The following is a 17770-nucleotide window of genomic DNA, read 5'->3' as shown; positions in this document are numbered from 1 at the left end:
GTGACAGAGCAGGGATTCTATCACGACAGGCTGTGGGCGTGGCCATTTGGTACTAGTGAACCAGAGACATGGATGGAATTCTCTGGGATTTTCTCCCACAGATAACCCTTAACCCATCATGGTTGGACTAGACAAACCTTAAGCAGGTTCTCCCCATTAGGGCACTTTATGGTTAAGATTTATGATCTTAAAGTAATAAGCACACGAAGTTTCCTACCACTAGTGACACTGCGGCCTTCAGTTTCTCCTCAGAAGTCCCTCATATACTCACTCTCCTCCCAGGACTCAGGACTGTTCTTCCCTCCACATGCTATTTCAAGTTGCAACCTTTCTGCTCCTGAGAACTGCCCTTTGAGCAAAGGTGTAGTTTCCCTTCTGTTGCTACATCCATGCAAGAGGAAATCAAGGATAAAAGTCAAGTATGACAAGATTACTAGGGATCTTTTCTGGTGGCTCAGTTTCGGTAAAGAATCCACCTGCAACACAGGGTTCAATCCCTGGGTCAGGAAGATCCCCTGGAGAAGGAAACAGCTACCCACTCCAGCATTCTTGCCTGGAGAAATCCATGGACAGAGAATCCTGGTGGGCTACAGTCCAAAGGGTCACAAAGAGTCGGAAAAGGACTCGGTGGCTAAACCACCACCACCACCAATAGTCGTCTTGTACTCAGCAAGATTTTTAAAGCAATTAAAGTAATAAAAAAGACCCAGCTCTCCCCTAAAAGAAGAGGGGAAAAATGTACTGTACACATACATTCCAAAAAATACACATAGGGAAAACTCTACAGACCCAGAAACAAAACATCAGTAAACCAAACCACACTTAGAAAAATGAAAGCTGATTTTTATTTTATCATCAACAGCCATTCTTTAAACATGAACATGCATACGTAATATTCTACGCACACATCACAGTTTTTTAACGTTAGTTAATAAAGGTTAAACACACAACATACATCCTTACAAAAAAAGTCAAAATGCAAACTTAAAACTTTAAACAAAAGTCTTACTAATTTAAAAAAAGTGTGTGTTGGGTACCATTTGTACAACACAGTTAATTTAAACATTTTTATTTTGGCTGCACATGAAAAAAGCGGCAGTAGAAAATAAAGTCATTGAGGGTTTTTAAATAGCAGAATAGGCAGTTTTGCCATGCAGGAGAAGCAATATTAAATATTAGTTTTTCAAAAAAAATCCACATTTAAAAATATTTAGTTCAAGTCACAGAATTTTTCTCAGTAGAGACCCCAATGCGATGCATAATTAGCTGCCTTAGATGGCCTGTTTGAAAGGACAATATCCCTTCAGAGTATAACTTTACTGATTTTGGCACAGAAAAGAAGTCATAAGATCAAGAACATGATTAAAAAAGAGGGAGAGGAACAGAGGAAAGAAATAAAAAGCAGGAGTAAACGAGATATAGTCGCAATCACTAAAGACTGTGCATTCTCAGTCACTGCGGAACACTGTCTTCTGTCTACAGCAGGTTGCTTTTCCAGAACTGTTATTGCAGCATGGATTTAATCTGCTTGGAGGTAGTCTCATCATTCAAATGTTTTGTTGTGTACCTATGAGGGAAGAACATCCATTTTAGGGGGTTAAAAAAACCACCACAACCTGCATCAGGTTCTGTAATTATGGTAGAGCAACAACGGGCCAGGAGATCTTGTCTTACAAAAGGAGGTCTCTTCAGTCCAGCTGTACCCCGTTTCAGTCCCTGCTGACGGATGCGCCTCTTACCTTTAAACAGAACATCCAATGGCGGCTTTACTCATTTAGAACGAACTACCTCATTGAAAAGGTTGGTTAGATTCTACAGTAAACAATTATCTATAACTGCCCTCTCAAAGGAAAATAGCTGTCCAGTATCAAAGGCTGGCAAATTATAGCCCATGGATCAAATCCAACCTATCATCTATTTTTGTATGGCCTGTGAGCTAAGCATGTTTTTACATTTTTAAATGGCTGAGAGAAAAAGTAAAAAAAAAAATAGTACTTCACGTTAATGTGGAAATTCCATCAAATTCAGATTTCAGTGCTTATAATAGTTCACTGAAACAGAGCCATGCTAATTCACTTACGTATCGTCTATGGTCACCTTCCTGCTACAAGTGAAAGTGAAGTTGCTCAGTCAATCCGACTCTTTGCGACCCCATGGACTCTAGCCCACCAGGCTCCTCCATCCACGGGACTCTCCAGGCAAGAATACTGGAATGGGTTGCCATTTCCTTCTCCAGGGCAGAGTTGAATAGCTTGACAGATGTCACGGGGCCTATAAAGCCTAAAATATTTGCTTTTTCTCTGATCCTTTACAGAAGCAGTTTACAAACTCCTGTTCTCCTTTGTATTTAAGACAGTTCATCCTCACATTTTCATCAAGAAAAGGCTAATGGCATCTAATACAAGTGAAAATAACACAACGTATAAGTGAAGATGAATGGCATTATTTCACTTCACACATAAACACAAAAGTCCTTTTCCAAGAGTATATGACTTTTCTACTGAAGAAAAGAAACTACTATTTAAGTTTAAAAATAAACTTAATAAATTAATAAAAAAGGTAGTTATCTAGCACTGAACCTGAACTCCCAGCTCTAGTTTTCTTTGTTTCTCTTTCTCTTATGATCAAAGAAACTTGGTTCCTTTTCTCCATCTGTAAAATATAGACATGGCTCATTGCTTTCTCCTCATTACATAGTGTCAGTTGCAGGGAACTATATCATTACTACAGAAAAGTATTCAAAACAAGCAACTATATCTATATCTATATCTATATATATATATACATGCAACTATATTATTTAAAACTTGACTCCGAGGAAAAGGATGGAGTGAGCATCTGTAATAAATAAGCTATTCACTTTAAAAAGAAAATAATGCAGCAAAAAATGTGTTCTATTTTGTAGAGACAGAAATAACAACACTTGCACAGCACTTTGGGATTCCAAAATGCTTTCTTAACAGTATCTTCTTCGCTCTGAGTGAAGCATGTTAAGAGCTAGGTTGGTTTAGTTTAAGCAGTGTTCTCAAAGTACCAACATTATCTACAACACACAGGGTGCTTGTTTATAAAATGAGATGCCTGAGCCTCGTCCCCTCCCCAGACCTAACGGACAGACTAGACTCTCTGGAGGTGGTAACCTGGGAATCTGCATTTCCCTTCCATCCAGATGATTCCGGAGTGCAATGACTAATCTCAGAGTAAACGTGCGGCTTGATAATGCAGTATCAAGTATATGGGATTTTAAGAATAAAACCCTGAATCTGAAGATAGACCCCAACATTTATTAGTTGTATCATCTTTAAGTCTCTCAAGAGCTTCAGGTATCTACTGTAGGATGGAGACACCTCCACTGGCCCATACCACCAGCTACCTCACTAAGCTGTGGTGAAGAGGCAATACAGCCCCAGACATGAAACTGCATGGTAAATGTATGGTGATATAAAACTGTTACTAATTATAACCACTACTACATCACAACAGGTATGCTGGTTAACCTCACAAAATCTCCCTGGGGGAAATAACAAGCGGACATAGCATATGTGTTTCACTATGAGTGAGAACAGCTCAGGAGTTATCTCTGCAGTGAACTTTTATTTTCTGACTTCTATGATATTATTTAGAAAGGAAACCTACAGCTACGCTCTCGCCTCACCTGGCAGAGAGTGAGTCTTCTCCCCCTTTCTCTCAAACACAGCGTGTTTGGGGTGGACATCAACACTTTGCACTCACTGCCACTGCCCTCCTCTGTCCCACACCAAATTACTTTTACACTGTGAAAAACAGAAGTGAACTCTGTGTTTTAAATTACTGTTGGAAGCACAGTCTCTTCAGGGTAAATAAATGCTACACTAAAACGTCCTAGACCTCTGGTTACTTTAGGGAAAAAAAGAGTTCCTGTTACTTGCTAGCTTTGGAAGAGCCTAACCAATCAGAAAGGAAAGGGCTTGGGAGACAGCTCAGGCTGACTGCGACATGAGGAATCCTCGGAAAGGGATCAAGCAGCAAGAATCACAATACCGTAAATATTGATACAATCAGTGAGAAGTCTCCAGAGTAAAAAATTCAAAGAATTTAAGGTTTTTGATAGGCTTACAGTTGAAACAGTTTGACATAAGGATTTTTTTTTTGGTTGTTATTTTATGTTCCTTAATCACTCTGCTTTTCACTTAGAACACATCTTTTTTTAATTTTTCTTTTAATTGAAGGATAATTGTTTTACTACATTGTGCTGGTTTCTTCCAAACAACGAGAATCAGTTGTTAATTATACATACATATATATATATATCTCCCCTCCCTTTTGAGCCTTCTTCCCACCCCCACCCCCAGAATAGACCATCTTTATGTAGACAGTCACTGCTTATAGAATACTTTTCATCATCTTAATAAAATAATTTCACAGTTCCATGCAGCTGAAATGACACAGCCTAGATTCTGCTTAATGATGCACCAGATGTGACTAAGTGTCCAAAAAGAATAAACAATCTGTTTTGCTCATGAAACATGTGAAGAAGGTAATACTATATTGGAAATCAGTTTATTCTGTGAATTACAATGCACTACAATGGCCTATGACTTCAAAAAGTCACTGAATAAATATCTTCGTTCACACAGTTTTTGTGTTCAAACACAAAACAATCAAGTAACAAGCAAATCATCTTTTACATTAGGGAAATGATAACTACCAATTAAATCTATGTAGTCAAGACTCTATAATGGGTTGAGATTTTCATTTAAAAATAGTCCAGGATTTGAAGGAGCTTTAGTAACTAAATCAAGTAAGTCTAAACTGAGAAGACAGACATCAACTAATGACTGCTTTATTTTCATTATAAAAAATGCACAAAAGTAATAAAGATCTGTAGTATAAACACAGAAATATAATTATACTATACTAAGGGAAAAGTTCAGCTATAAAAGTTTGTATAATATTATTTTGTAAAAGGTAACTTTTATATAAAGCTATGGCTATATACAAGTATTTTAAGAAGAAACTGGAAGGATATGCATCAAAATGTTTAAAAAAAAAAAAAAAAAACACTGGAAGGGTATATACCAAAATGTTAATAGTGGTTTATTTCAAAATAGTGAGGGTTCCATATTTTCTTCTTAAAATTTTCCTGTTTTCTGAGTTTTATACAATTGCTTTTATTAAAACAACAAATAAGCAGTCCTTCCTTTGAGGTGGGCAGAAAAGTGAAAGCCACACTCCACGGCAAAGAAATGAAACTGCTATTTTCAGTGGGACACACACACACACACATTCTTCATTATAAAAAATACTGTGACCAATATTTGAAAGCAAGACTACCAATAAGCAACATGAGATCTTCACATTTCTAACATTTATGTGTTATTCACACACTGAAACATCTTAACATGTTCATCTTATCCACGTGTACCTGTGCGCGTACTCACCTGAGAGCATTGAGAAGACCTTCTACACTGTTCGGAGGCTGGTCCTTAAGAACCTTGATACAGCCTTTCATCTAAGCAGAAAACAAAACAGAAAACATGAAACACTGATTTTTCATCTAACATTCATACTCAAAACAGTTAATACTGTTAATATTTCTCAAAACATTCATTCTCAAAACAGTTAATAACAGTTAAACCAGCTCCGTAACTATGGCACTCATGAGAAATTACACAGTAGAAATGTCAAAACAATTATTCTTAGAATGGGGGGGGGGGGGGGATCTACTCAAGTGTTATTTTCAATTTGCCAATCAGGCAAAACTTTCTGGAAACCAAGTCAGACGAACAGAAGTGCCAAACACACTAATGAGAAAATGAAGGGTTTACTAATGCAGGACTTTCTGGAAAAGCTGCTGAGCAGCCTTTTAAAGGACAGAGCGGACACACTGGTGAGAAAAAGAAGCGCCTTCCAGGTACATGAACCCAATAAAAAAAGTAAGAAAGCTCAGCACGTGCAGAGGGCTAAGGTGAATCGCACAGGGCAGTTCACAGAAGGCCTCAAAAGCCAGGAGGACTCATGGGGAACTGACGGGGGTGGCAGCAGAGACATGTCACAGGCTTCACAGAAAGGGAACAACTTGATGAAAATGATCTGCACGGAAGATGAGCCTGATTCCTGTGAGAAAGCAGAGCATGGCAGAAACACCACAGGCTCTGGAAGCCATGGAGACGAGGGTTCAAAATCCAGGTACCGTTCACTAGCAGTTACATTAAGAAATCTCCCTAAACTTTATTTCTCTATTGATACAGGGGAAATAACACCTACATCCTAAGAGTATTTTCAAAGTTAAATGAGAGAACAAATGTTAAAATTCCTGGGACACAGTAATGGTTCAAAAAATGTTGATTTATTTCTCTTTACATAGGATAGATGAAGATAAGAAGACTGACTAATCATCAGTCCTCTATACATGAAATGCCAAGAGTCTGTCAAAGGTTAACTGGAAGACAATTCTCAATAAATACTGGTTAAAATTCTCATGAACCAGGTATGAGTGAGGTAAGAAATTACAAAGTAGAAAAACTCAGGCTACAACCACAAATGATGATGACTGGGAGGAGAAGGGACAGTATATAATCTTCAGCTTTCTTCACTGGGGCACCTCTACTGGCTTTTAATACGTACTTGAAAGTAAAGCTTTTGTTTAAAAATGGCCTTCGGTCAAAGGAATGAAAGGATACAATAAAAAGATTTTTTTATGTTTCATTATTTATTTACATATACTGCCAAATATGTGGAAGTACCACTTTATGAATGAGGCTTCTCCACAAGGAGATACTCTAAAACAGTGCAGTTACCTTCATTCATTCTATTCCACCTGTATCTGGGCTCTAAGAAATAACATGAGAGGAGCGAAAACCAAAATCTACCATTATCACAAACTATAAAACTAAATTCTGAGACAGAGTGTAGCCGGCCAGCTCCTTAAATAAAAGTCTATGGTTTCCACTTATGTTTGACATTACTTGGAATTACATAAAAAACAAATACAACTTACATCAATTTTTGAAGTTTTGGCAAATGCTCCCACTGGATGCACGTGGTCATAGAGTATTATGACGCCCACCATTACCCTCAAGCAGAATGACACTGTCTCTTCATTTGTAAATCTGCTTCTGTATTCCCTGGAGGGTAGGAAACATAAAAGTGGATGAGGCCCATCACAGACTCATGAGCTGGCTGATGCTCAAAGTTATATCCTGCTGATATATAAAAGGGATGCTGAGACTATACCCTCACCTTTTCTGCAACGAGATTCCCAGAGAAATGAGGGGGCGGAACAGTTATTACTTCTACATTCTGGTCTCTATATGCGTGTTGGTATCTCGCCCCTTCTGCTCAGCGGAGATCAGACAATTTTAGAGAGATTAAAAGTAGCCCCAAAGTAAAAGTTTGCGGAGGGGTGCTTTGAAAGGTTGTCATCATCAATGTGATGAGAAAAGCCACTAGCTTAATAGAGAAAGTATTGGCATTTATAGATGCTTACTTGATCTAAACATATTACTGTATTGCAGGATTTTAATATTCTAAAATTCAATCATAGTCTTCTCTCAAATGGGAAAAAGGAAACAGCACTTTTAGTCTACAAGGAAGGCAATGGCATAGCAGAGAGTCCAGACCACAATGGAGACACCCAAGCAGGTGTGTGAGGTCAATCACCGTGCACAAGTCCCTTCACTCCCCAGGACCCTGCTCCCCTAGATGAGAATGACGACGTTATGATGATAAGCAGTTGCTCTCTTACTTCAAAAGGTTTCCCAATAAGATGAGCATATAATATTGTTTTGGGGGAAAAAAGCTCCACAAAACTAAAGTTATATAATAAAATCATACTATTCAGGAATATAGGAAAAATTCTTTCTGCCTGCTGACAGGAAAATCCAGACAGAAAGCACTGTGGTATATGTTACAAATGGTTTGACAGAGAGGAGAAACCCAGAAAGAATTTAGGTTAGTGTCAGGAAGAAAAAAGAAGACTGAGAACTAATAACTAATGTTGAGAGGAAGGGATAGCATTTAAGAATATTTCTAGCCCTCTAGCAAAAAGGCAAAGTACTCTTTGAAAAGGAAAGAGAGTATCTGAGAGGCATAACCAGATGAGCTTTAAAGTTCTTCCCCTATCCCCTCAAAAGCACACAGTAACCCTATTCTGAAGCATCTGATGGTCTGATGAACCTGAAAACCAAATGTACTTTATACATTTAACCAGAACCTACATTAAGCTGTGTAATTATTTTATTATATACTTGGGATATAGTTAATTCCACCTCCCAAATATGCCATATTCATAACTTTGTCAATCATTTCAACAGGACTGTTCAAGTGAAAAACATCAGCAAATACTCACGGTGTTTCAAGCATGACTCTGCACACGCTAGCCATGGTGCTTAGACAATCTGTGGTATTTTCTATTGGTAAATTTTTATTCTGTAAAAGTGTACAGAGAACAAAAGAGTGATGAAGAGCTATTACTTAAGAAAAATCTGAAACCTAGCATAACATGAAAAATTATCAACTTTAAAATCTGATTCCTCCTCTAAATTTTGTTTTAAAAAATGCACTAGAAAAAGAAATGCACTAGATTCCAGGTACTGTTCTAAGCTCTGAGGACACAGCTAGGAGCAAGACAGCTGAGATCCTCCCATCTCTCAACAAGTCCTTACATTTGAGAGCTGGGCGGGAATAGTCACAACATGCAGACGATGCCCCAAGAGATATACAACATGTGGATTTGATCCTAAGGGCCCTGGGAAGTCACTTGGAGACCTTTCCCCCCATCAAAACTTATTTATTTTTAATTGAAGAAAAACTTGCTTCACAGTATTTTTGGCCTCTGCCATATATTAACGTGAGTCAGCCATAGGTATACATGCGACCCCCTCCCTCTTTAACTTCCCAAACCGGAAACCTTTACGCCAAGAACAAAGGGAATGTGGTTTGGGTCTTAAGACTACTTGGCTACACTCGGGAGACAGGCCCACAGTGGGTCAGAGCATGAATGCAGAAATCCAGGCAAGAAGAGGTGGGGTGCCCCAGAGAGGTAGCTTGAGGTGGTAAAGGGTAAAGCTCTCAGACTCAGGTACACTTTAGTAAGGAGAACCAATAATGCTGCCTTGTCTGATGGAGTGGACGTAGGGATGAGATAAAGAAAGGAACTGGGGATGAAACCCCTTAAGTTATCTGCTTGTACAGTGTCAAGACCTCACTGTGGTCAGCAGACCATGGAGGTGTCGACTATCCATCCTAAGGGTGATTGCCGATAGGTGGCAGGTGTGTACACATGGGTCTCAGGGGACAGGACTAGAGTCAGTGCACAAGGTGCATCTATCAGCTTAGAGGATCTGTAGCAGACTCACTGAGCCCATCCTATCTGGACACAGGCTGAAGAGGAATGACACAAAGAATAACTTCCTAGGCAATGCCTACCTCTGATACAAACTTCGTTGTAGCATCACTTAAGGTTTTCAGCATTGGGGTTGCCTCAGCATAAAACAAAGACATTCGATTTGCCAATTCATTATTTACTTCATTTTCTCCTTCTGCCTGTGTGGAAAATAAGGGCACTTAATATCAGCTCCTAAGTTATTAATAAAATAATATTATAAAAGGATCTAGGCAAGGTGCCTATCTAATGCTTCCTAATCTATTAATAATAAATATGCTTACATTTTAGAGCCTCAAATGTACACAACACTTACATTACCTTTAACAAGAAAAAAGATTAAAATATAAAGAAATTTTTTTAAAGTTTAACTTTTAAAAAAATATTTTAAATGATATTAAACCATGAAATGAAACTTGAATGGGCTGCCTGCTGTATACAGAGACCATCTAGATGCCACAGAAGACAGAAAGATGACTATGACATCACACGCTATTAGGAGCAAGCAAGTATCCATATATCTTATCTTAGTAACATGCTAAGAGACGAGGAATGAAGTGGGGGATGAGGGGAGGACCAAGACTGGAAGGAACTAAACAGATGCATGGAAGGGCTAGGCTTTGGCAGATGTTGATGAGCAGGTACACGGGACATTTCAACCAGTCAGGGGGCAGAACATGCTTTCAAATGACTTGGCAGAGTGTAAATTCAAATAGGTCAATTGTAGTAAGGGACAGCAACCAGTGAAAGAAAGCTGGAAGGGAAAGCTGGGGTCAGACTAAATCTTAGCTTCAGGTCATATTTTTCTTCGGAAGGTAATGGGAAGCCACTTAGCATTAGAAGAAAGGAGTAACAATTTAGCCAATCTTCAAAACAAAGTTAACTATTGACGGCAGACTGTACCAAAAAGAAAGAGACAGTATGCCAGAAAATAAGTTCTGCAGCTAAAGAACAGTTGCCAAAAACAGTGGGAATTAGGCTCTTAACTTGGACAGAAGTACTAAGAGATGGGAAGGGGGGCAGTGAGGAAATCTGAGAAAAATGGCACTTGACAGCGACTGAAGTGACCTCTAATTAATGACTGAGAGCCAAGGGCACTACAAAGATGACCTCAGTGCCTCTGGTCTTGAATGATGGCAGGATGGCTACAACAGAAAATTGGGTCGTTTTATTTTACATAGTGAGTATGAAGAAGACAGACAATAAGGTCAGCCTCACAGAATAAAGTGGCTTATGCAAAACCAAACTAATACATCTGACAGGCGCTTCAATAAAAGAAATCTTTCTGATCCAGGCCCGTCTTAAGAGCAATGACTTCATAAAACACTTACTCAATGGCCTCCGTTGGTTTTGTTTTTAACTGGAGGACAACTGCTCTACAGTGTTGTGTTGGTCTCTGATGATCTTTTGGGGTTTTTTTAACCTTTTATGCCACTTGACACTCCTTACAAACTTACATAGTTATTTCTTCACTAAACTATCTACTTGAGGCCAGGGATGATCCTAGAAATTTTCTGTTTTTCATACAGATTAGCACACTATAGGTCCTAAAAATATCTAGAGAAAAAGATAGTATTTTTCTCACACTTAAGGTGGCACTTGATGTCTAGGAAAAAAGAGCATGAAACAGCTTAAAATGAGACCTCAAGAGGCTAACAAGCCAGAAGAGATGCTACGCAAGCCGAGCAACAGGCTCAGAGCCATCTTCTCACAGGGCGGTGTCAGACACAGACGTGCTTGGGGTCCAAGACCCCGCTCCCCTTCCTGCCAGGGTTAGTGCTGTTCCTATCCTGGGTCAGCCTCTCCCCAAGAATCTTCCAATCTAAGAACACGGGGACAAATAACTGATAACCACTAATTCACGAAACTTTTCTGCAGTTAAAATGAGAAAACAAGGAGAAATTCTGTATCAATGTTATACAGACAAAAAGCAGTTTTACTGAAGTAGCTGTGGAACAAAGAACCAAGTGGTAAATCCCATATGGTTTGTTACATTTTGCTCTTTCTTCCCACAGCTGTGGATGCCCATAATGATTAACTTTACTACTATCTTTAGCTTTATCTGAATGAATGAGTTAATAAATGAATGAATAAAAGATTAAACTGAACAAATCGAGATATGAATTATTATCACACCATAATTCAAACTTTAACTTACTGGAACATTATTAATCCTCATGCGACTCAATGTTCTTCTGTAATAGCTGAAGTCATTCTGTATGGCAGGATTTGTCATCTACAGAAAACATTTATGAAATAAAAAGTTACTTACTAAAGGATAGTATAGAAATTAAATGAAGTATCTACTAGAGTTGTAATTAGTTAATTTACATTATCGAATTTGTAATACCACTTTAAGAACTAAAACCATTATCATCCAAGTAACAATCTGCACTTAAATTATGTAACACTGTGCTTACTACACTGATTTGCTAACTGTCTCATGATGGACACAGAAGACTGTGCACACTGGTTTTCAGTCACAGTCAGTACACTGTCCTTCTTTCTTCTCATTAATTTCAGGTAACATATGAAAAGGCTGCTCACCAAAAATGGTATTACCAAACAGACAAAAACAAAAGGGAATGTGTAGCCACTTATTGTGGGTTATTACAATTAATATACAGGGCAGTCGTCAAACAGACTAAAATTTTATAAACAAACCATTTGTGTTCAAAGTATGAATAAAGGGGAATAGCTGTCTATGATATAATGTTTATAAAATGCTGGAGTTAGGAATCCAGCTCTTCCATTTTCTAAACAAGGTACGTGAGGTACTGGAAAGTCAGAGGACCTGCTTCATCATTAGTTACTATGACAGAGCCTAAAGTGGAATTAAGGTCTCCTGATACAGAATTTAATGCTTCTTTCTTTAAATGCACTCCTTCCAGCAAAAAGGATGTTTATAAGTAGATGGGGGGAAGGGGAGGGTGTGAGAAAGAAGACAGAAGAAGGAAAGAAGGTAAAGAAGGAGAGGGGTAGGAGAGAGAAAAAAAAAAATCAACATTGTTATATATTAATAGAAGAATGCTGGGAAAAAAAAACTGGGGATGAGTAGAAAAGAAAAAATATTAGAAGATGTCAATATTGTTGTTTCAGAGATGCTTTTTAAAATGAAGTTAAATGAAAACTGAATACTGAGCAATTTGCTGTTTGCTATGCTACACCAAAAAGCCTGCATAATTTTTAAATCCAGCTTTCCATTTTTGCTGGGGAAGAGCAGACATCATTCCACCACATTTTAATAAGGGTTCCTAGGCATTTCCTCCTAGTACTCATTGAAAGACGCATGATTTTCATAACAAGGAGGACCAGCAGGACAACCCTACCTTGAGTTCATCAAACCGGAGTGTAAAATGAAGAATTTCTGCGAACTGTTTAGCAAGAGCCTGCTCTCGCTCTAGATGCTGGGTGGGAGAATACGGGGTACTTGTCAAGGCTCCAAGAAGACCTCTTAACGCTGCTTCTAAAGAACAAAACGTTAAGATGTTGCTTGTATCTATTTATTAAAAAGTGAGCATTTTAAAAAATGTTTTTATTTCAATTTCCATAAAAATAAGCTTTCTTTAAAAGCTAGATTATCTAAACATAACACTCAAACTGAGTACTGTTTACTAGAATAGAAATCCTGAAGTGACTAACTAACTCAATTTCTGTAAACCCAAATTCAGAATCATGAAGAATCTAAATCTGAATGAAATATTAGGATCAAAGGACAAATCTTACAACATTATTTTCACATTCTACACAATGTTGATTTTTATGAAATGGTAACTGTGACTATGTCTTTTTTGGTGAAACTATGGTCAGTCATATCTATATGTGGGTATGAACGAATTACCAACTTCATATACTTTGTGCTGTTTATTTATAAACACAAACTACGTTCTTTCAGCTATGAAAAGAAACCAAATATGTGGTTTAATAATTAGCTTCCTAAGTGTTGTACAGCTTGCTATCTCAGGGCCATAATATAAATATTCTTTGTCCCTTGAAACAACTGCTACTTTTGGAATGCCAGACTAATATTGTGTTTAAAAATGGAAATACTAAAAAATAAAAATACAGAAATACTGATTTCGCTTCAAAAAAATCCCAGAAATCAAACTAATACTGTTACATACTACACAATCATACAACAAGGCTAGATTTTATTCAGAGAAAACAAAGTTTATAAAGTTAGATGGTGGTCTGCCATTTATGAAAATATGCTAGATTAATAAAGATATTTATTAAGGAAAACAAATTTATGTCATATCATCAGCTTTAACTTTGTCATTTAACTTTCACTGTCAACTATGACATGGGCATCACAGATGGATAAACTGAGTTTCAAAGAGGTCAGACCCCCAAGGGTATATTTCATAAATGCCAAGTGCTTCTGACTTCACAGCCCCATTATTTCCACCATAATAAGCTGTCTCTCATATAAAATGACATTCTAACTAGCCTTCCATAACCTTATAAAAGATTAAATTATTGATTAGTACCAAGAGTAAGTACTCTTTATGCGTCTATTATGAGACAGGTACTGAGCTAGACACTATTTGTAATCCACACAGTAACTTCAAATGATAGTTATCATCCTTTTTTAATAGTAAGTTAAAAAACGTATTGATGGTCTCATACGTGTCAGGCAGCGGGTAAACAGATGAAGACGGACACACCCTATGCTCACACAGAGACTAATCACACAGTCAGAAGACAACTTACTACAGCTGGGATATGTACTTAGAAGGGTATGGTACCATGGAAAGGTATAAAACTGGAGCTTCGCCCAGCTGCAGACTCAGGGAAAGACCTGCCTGAATACATGACACCTGAACCGAGATTGGGCCGTGCACTAAGAATGAGCAAAAGTCTGCAAATAGAGAGGGCAGAGAGCCCAATCCTGAGCTGAGAGGAGCATGACCGAGGAGACAAACTGCAAGACAGCAACGCAGGTGGAAGAGAGGCAAGACGGAGAGAAGCCTGAGACTAAAACCACACACCTATCTGTGTGCCACACGAAGCACGCTGGCCTTGTCACTTTAGTGTCCCTACAGAGACTAAGCAGGGTGGTGACACCATCAGATCAGCATTTCAACTCCCCTTCGGACTTCCCTAGTGGTCCAGTGGTTAAGAACCTGCCTGCCAATGCAAGGGACTCCGGTTCAATCCCTGGTCCAGGAAGATTCCACATGCCGCAGGCAACGAAGCCTGCGAGCCACAGGCTTTGAGCCTGGGCACACATGGCCTGTGCTCCACAAGAGAAGCCACTGCAACGAGAAGTCCCCGGCGACGCAACCAAAGAAAGCTCTCAAGCAGGACCAAAGGCCCAGCCAAAAATTAACAAATGATAAAAAATTAAACTCCACTTCATCTGCAGCATGGAGAACGGACTGTGGGAGTATGGATGGCTTATCGAGTGGAGAAATAATGACAGATCAGGCCACAAAGTAGATCCAGAAGGGGGAACGAGGCATGACTAGGAAGAGGAGGCTCCTTCAAAGACCGGAGCCATATATTCTCTTACCGACTGCCAGCAATCGACTATCAAAGACCAATCTGAATCCTCAGGAGAGAACCCAAAGGATATGGACTGCAGGGGATCTGAAACACCCAAGAGAGATGACCACCATTACTGTGGGCACTTCAGAACCTTCTGAACAGGTTTTGGTGAATTAACCCACTGAAGAGGGGTCACCATGGTGGACAGACTCACGCACTATGATCCCCGGAGGTGGCCGCTCTAAGCCCCTGGGACAGGACGAAGACCAAGGAGACACAAAGCAGCTTGTGTACTGTCTGGACACACAATGTTCCCTTAGATAGCTGCCTCAAATGGGAAGGCCTCTGACTGAGACAAGCCAGTACAGGATGTTTCGTAGGTCAGCGAGGTTAAACCATGTTGGCAAAGCTCAATATCTTCCGAATTAGTCAAGTGGTCCCTCTCCTGGAGTCCACCCCATGGCGGATCCGTAGTGCTCAAGCCAAGCAACTTCCTCTTTGAAATTCTGAAGGACCACAAGCATCTTCACAGTTTGTGTGCTGCTCCATGTCTTGTGTGCGGTGTTCATCCTCATCTCTGGCCCAAAGAGAGGCAATGTCAAAGAATGCTCAAACTACTGCACAATTGCACTCATCTCACACGCTAGTAAAGTAATGCTCAAAATTCTCCAAGCCAGGCTTCAGCAATATGTGAACCGTGAACTTCCAGATGTTCAAGCTGGTTTTAGAAAAGGCAGAGGAACCAGAGATCAAATTGCCAACATCCACTGGATCATCGAAAAAGCAAGAGAGTTCCACAAGAACATCTTCTTCTGCTTTGCTGTCTATGCCAAAGCCTTTGTGTGGATCACAACAAACTGTGGAAAATTCTGAAAGAGATGGGAATACCAGACCACCTGACCTGCCTCTTGAGAAACCTATATGCAGGTCAGGAAGCAACAGTTAGAACTGGACATGGAACAACAGACTGGTTCCAAATAGGAAAAGGACTACGTCAAGGCTGTATGTTGTCACCCTGCTTAACTTATATGCAGAGTATATCATGAGAAATGCTGGGCTGGATGAAGCACAAGCTGGAATCAAGACTGCCAGGATAAATATCAGTAACATCAGATATGCAGATGACACCACTCTTATGGCAGGAAGCAAAGAACTGAAGAGCCTCTTGATGAAGGTGAAAGAGGAGAGTGAAAAAGTTGGCTTAAAACTCAACATTCAGAAAACTAAGATCATGGCATCTGGTCCCATCACTTCATGGCAAATGGATGGGGAAACAGTGGAAACAGTAACAGACTTTATTTTCTTGGGCTCTGAAATCACTGCAGATGGTGACTGCAGCCATGAAATTAAAAGACGCTTGCTCCTTCGAAGAAAAGTTATGACCAACCTAGACAGCATATTAAAAAGCAGACATTACTTTGCCAACAAAGGTCCATCTAGTCAAAGCTATGGTTTTTCCAATAGTCATGTATGGATGTGAGAGTTGGACTATAAAGAAAGCTGAGTGGCGAAGAATTGATGCTTTTGAACTGTGGTGCTGGAGAAGACTCTCGAGAGACCCTTGGACTGCAAAGAGATCCAATTAGTCCATCCTAAAGGAGATCAGTCCTGGGTGTTCATTGGAAGGATTGATGCTGAAACTCCAATACTTTGGCCACCTCATGCAAAGAGTTGACTCATTGGAAAAGATACTGATGCTGGAAGGGATTGGGGGCAGGAGGACTAGGGGACGACAGAGGATGAGATGGCTGGATAGCATCACCAACTTGATGGACATGAGTTTGAGTAAACTCCAGGAGTTGGTGATGGACAGGGAGGCCTGGCTTGCTGCGATTCATGGGGTCGCAAAGAGTCGGACACGACTGAGCGACTGAACTGAACTGGCTCAACAGCGAGGAGGAAAAGAGACAACAGAGTTTAAGTGCACTTAAAGCAGAGGGCTCAGCTCACTGGAGGTCCAAGTAGGACACTGAAGCTCACAGAATTTAAATGATGGAGCCAAGAGCACACAGCTAATAACCACCAACACGAGAATTCAAACACAGGCTATTAGGCCTTGAAAGCCTAAAATCTATTATTATTGCTTCCCCTAAATACTTAACAAATATTTGATGTATCAGATGCATGTATTCATTAATCCATCACTCGCTCATTCGTTCAACACTGAGTTCCTATCACATGCAAGCAAGGCTATGCATCCTGTCAGCAAGGAAACTGGAAACATGAACCGCGTTACCAGCCAGGAGATGAGGAGTAAACCCCCAGCTCTTAAATGTGTCCTTTTGTTCACACCGTTACAGAAGTCCTGGCCTATACAACGAAGGTTCAAAGCTTCCACAGGACAGAATGAAAACCCGAGAGCTTTCTGCTACTACCCGTGTTACTACAACCTCTGGTGAGACGGAACACAGCACTTGTGCCAAAACACACACCGCTCACCTGATGTAATTCCAGCAGTTAAAATATGAACATGTAAGCCTGCCTGGTTTGACCTATTTTATAATTATTCTTTTTTTTTAATTGGCAAATGCTGAGAGACCAATATGAATGTGAGAAGGATCTATGCAGCATCAAAAGCATTTTAACTTCAAAAGCAGTTGGGAACGAGCAACACAGAAAAAACTCTTATTTAAAGTAGTAGTGATACTACTACTAAGTAGAACTACTTATTTAAAGTAGTAGTGAAAATAACCAAGAGAAAAACACCTAGGCCCCCTGAGGTTACAAAGCTATGGATTACATAAGATACTTGACTGAAAGAACTATTAGCTATGCTTGAGGAAAATAATTATAATTTTTATTTTATTATATATAATAATTCTTACTTCTAGTTATAATAAGAAGTTATAATTCTTACTTCTAGTAAGAAAAGGACTATTTACACAAAACACTTCTATCTCAACTATTACTTGTTTT

General features: G+C 39.3%; 1 protein-coding gene across 10 annotated transcripts in view; it reads right to left on the bottom strand.

Annotated features, from left to right (window-relative positions):
- Window positions 1-822: 822 nt before the first annotated feature.
- Window positions 823-17770, bottom strand: part of CYRIB (CYFIP related Rac1 interactor B) — a 143997-nt gene continuing 127049 nt past the window's right edge. For all 10 annotated transcript variants that reach the window (XM_070477004.1, XM_070477005.1, XM_020875194.2 and 7 more), the window contains 7 exons: window positions 12694-12830; window positions 11523-11600; window positions 9409-9525; window positions 8330-8409; window positions 6980-7106; window positions 5421-5491; window positions 823-1567 (listed from right to left, as the gene is read on the bottom strand). In XM_070477004.1, the coding sequence (XP_070333105.1) occupies window positions 1504-1567; window positions 5421-5491; window positions 6980-7106; window positions 8330-8409; window positions 9409-9525; window positions 11523-11600; window positions 12694-12830 (674 nt within the window). In that variant the 3' untranslated portion in view covers window positions 823-1503. The remainder of the gene's footprint in view (window positions 1568-5420; window positions 5492-6979; window positions 7107-8329; window positions 8410-9408; window positions 9526-11522; window positions 11601-12693; window positions 12831-17770) is intronic.

This window comes from Odocoileus virginianus, chromosome 15, assembly GCF_023699985.2.
Source record: "Odocoileus virginianus isolate 20LAN1187 ecotype Illinois chromosome 15, Ovbor_1.2, whole genome shotgun sequence".
NCBI classification, from domain to species: Eukaryota; Metazoa; Chordata; class Mammalia; order Artiodactyla; family Cervidae; genus Odocoileus; species Odocoileus virginianus.
The sequence above is the reverse complement of the archived record's forward strand: the minus strand, read 5'-3'. Positions and strand labels throughout refer to the sequence as shown.